We start from the raw sequence: 5,636 nt of genomic DNA, 5'->3' as shown, positions 1-5,636 counted from the left end.
AATATAAAAAACGTATGAAATTAGAAAAAAGCGTTAAGATTTACTATTTCTTTTACATATAATCTATCTTTTTGAAATTTTTGCGTACTTCTTAAAAAAGATAATTTATAACCTTAATCGTAAGCATACTTGTCTCTAGTATCCTTTCTTGGTCTTAAATATTTCATTTGAAAAACAATACTATATAATAACTACTTAGTACTATTATTTTTCTTCAATATCAAGTATTTTGAAACCAAATTAATTTATCAAACACTAATATTTGACACGAAGAGAATATTTCCTCCGGTCCGCTTTAATTAATTTTTTGATTGTTTTTACACATATTAAGGAATTCAACTTTTAGTATTAATTAATGATGAGATTGACTATATTAACCTTAGTTTGTTCATTCGAGATATACTTTATTCGGTCCATAATAAGTGACTTTTTAGCTGTTGGCACATCCCTTAAGAAAATATGAACTTCTAGAGAAAAAAAATGTATTTATTAAATTACCCTTAATTAATTGTTACCTTGATATATTGGGATATGTAAATAAGGGCAAAGTTTGAAAAAATAAAATTAATTTCTTCTTGATTATGTAACAGGTCACTTATTTTGGACCAAAATAAAAAGGCCAAAAAGTCACTTATTATGAACCGGATGAAGTAACAAGTATTCCTAGGCTCTTTACTCCAAATGAACTTTAAAAAAAAAGATTAATTATTTCTTGATATATAGAAAAATTAAATATTATAAACCATAAAAATAAATCAAGAAATCGATTAAAGTGGATCGGAGGTAACAAAGGAAGAACAAAGTGTAACTTGTTCCAATAAAGAGAATTTGTAACCACAGAAAAGAAAGAAAAATATACAAATCCATTAACGTTGCACATAGCATTATCAAACCATGCCTGTCGAGTGTCGTGTTCTCTCTCTCACCCATTGTCCTACGTTATAAACGATGTTAGTATAGTAGGAATATTAATTAAGGTTCACGATAACAGAAATACAATGAGATGCTTTGAAATCTTCTTTGCCTCATTGGCATTCACGGGCTAAATCCTTATAAAAAATATTGAAACTTCCTATGCCTTTCTTTTCTCCAAAATTTATCTTTTTCCTGTGCTGTGTGAGCCACTGACCATACAAAAGACCCCATTAAAAATCTCCAAAACATGTGGCTTTGTTCCTTTTGTTATTATCTGCACACAACTTTAATTTGCAGCTGACACCTTTTTCCTCCTCGTTTCCTGTTCTTGAGCTTTTTCTCTTTCTCTAGTACTAGTAGTACCAATTAATTTCTTGAAACTGCTAAATTCTAGATCCCAATATTCATTTCTTTTTGTGCATGATCATTATTCACTTAGCTTTACACCTTTTAATCTTTTATCAACCTTTTCTATTTTGTTTGTCACAATTTATACAATTTTCTTGGAAAGGTAAAGGTAAATTGTGATTTATTGGTCTTTTTAGTGATTTTCTTGGATTTCCCAGAAAGCCTGAAAGTGGGTTATGCTTAATTGTCTCAAAGACTGGTCTTTTTTTTGTTGTTGTTGTTGTGAGAATGCCTCCAAGTAATTTTCCTTTGAGATGGGAAAGTACAGGGGATCAATGGTGGTTTGCTTCACCTATTGATTGGGCAGCAGCAAATGGTCATTATGATATAGTGAGGGAGTTGCTTCACTTAGACACCAATTTACTCATAAAGCTCACTTCTTTACGTAGAATAAGAAGGCTTGAGAGTGTTTGGGATGATGAAGAACAGTTTGATGATGTTGCAAAATGTAGGTCTGAGGTTGCTAAAAAGCTTCTCATTCAAGCTGAAACAAAGAAAGGGCATAACTCTTTGATTAGAGCTGGCTATGGTGGTTGGCTTCTTTATACTGCTGCCTCAGCTGGGGATGTTGAATTTGTCAAACAATTATTGGAAAGAGACCCACTTTTGGTGTTTGGAGAAGGAGAGTATGGTGTTACTGATATACTTTATGCAGCTGCTAGGAGTAAAAACTCTCAAGTATTTAGGCTGCTGTTTGATTCTTCTATCTCACTTGAAAAGGAGGTTTCTTCCACTTTCAGGTTGGAAATGATGAATAGGGCAGTTCATGCTGCAGCTAGAGGGGGAAATGTTGACATGTTTAGACAGATTCTCGGAACTTGCTCTGATGTTTTGGTTTATAGAGATGCTCAAGGTTCTACTCTCTTGCATTCTGCTTCTGCTAGAGGGCAGGTTCAGGTTTGTTCTATTCTTTTATCTTGTTGATAGAGCTTAAATGGAGTGACATGGATAGTGAGAGCGGACCCCAACCCAACTTGCTTGTAATTGAGACGTAGTTGCTGTTCAAATTGAGCTGAATGGATATAGGGGATTCATATAATTGAGTTTGGTATATAGCTGAATGTAGCTTTAAGTCTTGCTTACTTATGAACTAACGTCTATATCTTGCGCTTCCATTACCTTAGTTTTGTTATTTCTTGTTTACCCTCCATAGTTATGTCTTTGCAATGAAGAATCCTCTAATTCCTGTGCCCTTCGAGCTTATAAGGTGGCCTTATAAAGTGGCTAGCTTTCAAATCAACCTTTTAAAGTTGAAACTTTGGTTATACCGCTTAGTGTAATCTTCCAACCAACGCAAGTATTGCAGCTTAATTTGGTTAACGTGCTTTATCAGTTTGATGCGTAGTAGATTATACTCGCAGAGGTTCTAGATGTAAATCATTGGTATCCCAATTTTGCTAAGTAGTAGATTAAATTGGGTCTTTTTTTTTTTTTGAAAACCTTTTCTGTTGTATCCGAAGTGCTGAAGAAATTAAAAGAAAGAATGTCTCAGATCTAAAGTGTGGAACGTGCCTTTCAAAAGAAGCTGGAATAATGTAGCCCCTGTTTCTGACCATCTTACTAAAATAAAGACTGCGTCTATAGTTGTTGTTTTCTTAGTTCAATGCATACTCTTTTAAGAAAGCAAAACTTTGAAGGAGTGAAGAAATCCAATCTTGAGGAATGTCTAAAATTACTGCTCTGGCTAAGATCAGCCTACTTAAGGTTATATTGAAGGATACATTCAAACCTTTGTATAACAGCCTCGTTTGTTCCAAATTTTTTTGGTTGTTATAGTGAGGTGTTGCTATATAGAACATATATTATAACATAGCATGAAAATTGGTTCCATAAAAAGCTTGACTTTTATAGTGAATGACTGTTATATAACGATGCTGTTATAGAGAGGTCTGACTGAATTAAATGTGAAAACATGAGACCAAAGGAATGGTGTGCAATTCTCGCATAAACAATACCAAGCCAAGCTCTTTGTCCTCTTACGATGGTTGTCAGGCGACTGTATTCTCAGCAATGTTCTACTCCACAAAATGAGAACTCAAAGTGATTGTTACTACACGACTATTTTTCATCCAATCAGGTTCAACTACCTGGTGCTCCTTTTCAGTTGGTCTGGAAAGCTGGAACATTTTTCAGAATTTAGCCATGTTTGTGTCTTTATCTGCTGCTGCTGCTGTGATATAGACTGCCCTGTGACTGAAATAGGGTCATCTATGTCCCAATTCTGCACTTTCTTCTAGATAAGCAGCCGAAAAAGTGTGCAAGACTTCTTGAGTTAACATAACTTTTCGGTTAATATACAACACCAGTTTGGTACGCAAGAACACTTGTTGGATTTGCTTCGTTTAGTTATTTTGAGAGAGTAGTTGATATTTAACTGAATTGAACTGTTCTGGACTATTAGCTGTCTAGTTTGAGCATTGCCTCCTCGTTATCGTTAGCTTTAACTTGATGTTTTCTTGAACTGCCAGAGATTTGTTACTTTTGACGGTTGAATTAAATCTTAGTTACTTCTTTGCAGGTTGTTAGGAGTTTACTGGCAACATATGACCTTATTAACTCCAGAGACAACCAGGGAAACACTGCGCTTCATGTGGCTGCTTATAGGGGTTACTTATCTGTGGTGGAAGTTCTTGTATCTGTTTCTCCTTCATCTACCTCATTGAGAAACAACTACGGAGACACGTTTCTTCACATGGCTGTAGCCGGATTTCGAACCCCAAGTTTCCGCAGACTGGATCGACAAATGGAGTTAATGAAGCAGTTGGCACGTGGAAAGGTTGTGGAGATCGAAGACATTATTAACATTAGGAACAATGATGGTCGGACTGCTCTTCACATGGCTGTAATTGAAAACATTCAGACTGATGTTGTGGAACTCCTCATGACTGCATTTTCAATAAATTTAAATATCCGTGATGCTGATGGAAATACCCCACTGGATCTCCTCAAGCAATGTCCAAGATCTCCATCGTCTGAGATATTGATTAAGCGCCTCATTTCTGCTGGAGGAATTTCCAATTGCCAAGACCATATGACAAGAACTGCCCTAGCTTCCCACTTGAAGATGCAGGGTATTGGGGGCAGTCCTGGTGCCTCTTTTAGGATCCCTGACGCTGAAATATTTCTGTATGCTGGCATTGATAATGCATCTGATGCCAATAGTGAGTGTGCAAGCACAGAAATCGATTCTTGCTGGGGTGAACCGAGCCCTTGCCGTTCTGCTGCAGGGTCTAATTCATCACACAAGCTAGGATCAGTTAACAGTGCTGCTAGACGTTTGAAGTTTCTTCTACGGTGGACAAGGAAAAAAGAAAGAAAAGTAGATACCACCGGCTTAGAAGATAATATGTCTGTAGAATCACACAGATTGTATTCTGGCTTGGGAGACCAGCCAATACCTCTACGACAAAGATTCTCGAGGATGTCATCGCTTCCAAACAACAAAAGAGTGCTCCCTGTCCAAAATAGTCTACCAAGTCCATCTACCAAAAAGAAATTTGCAGCGGGTCTGATGCATGGCGTTATCCAAATGACACCACAGTCGTCTTATGGATCACCATCAAGTGCTTATTCTGAATCTTCCTGGTCATCTGCAGTGGTTGTCGACAAAGAAAAGATGATGGATCTTTGCAATATGAGTGGAGGAGCCTCTAGCTTAAATCTGTCAAATAGTAGGGAAAAATCGAAACTGACACGTAAACATGGTTCCTTCAACATGAAATTAATGAATCAGTACTTCTGTTTCGGCGCTCAAGGCCTCGCTGTGGAAAATTCTGTTAACTGTGCACAACAAGATCAACATCACAGGCATCCAGTGGTAGCATGACTTTCACAGGCATCCAATGACTAGTAAGAAGTCAATGGACATTCACATCCATCCTGTAAATAGTTTGGGATTTTGGTCTAAAGTATTACCAGCTTCTTGGAACAACATATTGAACATATGTTTTTGTCGCTTGCAATACACTAATTTTTTGCAGCAGTATCCTTTTTGTCTTGTTGTCTTGTCTGTGTTTTAGGTGTGCTTCCAGGTGAGAGTTTAAAGCAAATGTTTGTAATTTCTACTCAAATAAAAGAGCAATGGAAATGGAAAAGATTTTTTTTTTGTGTGGATATCTTGAGTCTTGACCGATAACTAGTTTGAAAAGAATGTGAGTAGGAGCTCATGTCGTGCCATTCTTCTATTTCATTTTTTAAATTGTCTATCACTAGGAGTTATTGACGTACTCTTTTGAGCACTGATATTCAAAAAGCTTTCCTATAGTTTTCTACTTTTTGAAATCTAAAGAATGCAAAAAGTTTCTCACTAATCA

The 5,636-nt window shown here is 36.4% G+C and overlaps 1 protein-coding gene across 1 annotated transcript; it reads left to right on the top strand.

Moving 5' to 3' along the window:
* The first annotated feature begins 964 nt into the window (after positions 1-964).
* On the top strand, positions 965-5,436 carry LOC104100835 (uncharacterized). The gene is made up of 2 exons (XM_009608177.4): positions 965-2,220; positions 3,842-5,436. The coding sequence occupies exons 1-2, from the start codon at positions 1,552-1,554 to the stop codon at positions 5,147-5,149; spliced, it is 1,977 nt and encodes a 658-aa protein (XP_009606472.1). The 5' UTR covers positions 965-1,551; the 3' UTR covers positions 5,150-5,436.
* The last annotated feature ends 200 nt before the right edge of the window (positions 5,437-5,636 follow it).

Source organism: Nicotiana tomentosiformis, chromosome 12 (genome assembly GCF_000390325.3).
Source record: "Nicotiana tomentosiformis chromosome 12, ASM39032v3, whole genome shotgun sequence".
NCBI lineage: Eukaryota > Viridiplantae > Streptophyta > Magnoliopsida > Solanales > Solanaceae > Nicotiana > Nicotiana tomentosiformis.
The sequence above is the reverse complement of the archived record's forward strand: the minus strand, read 5'-3'. Positions and strand labels throughout refer to the sequence as shown.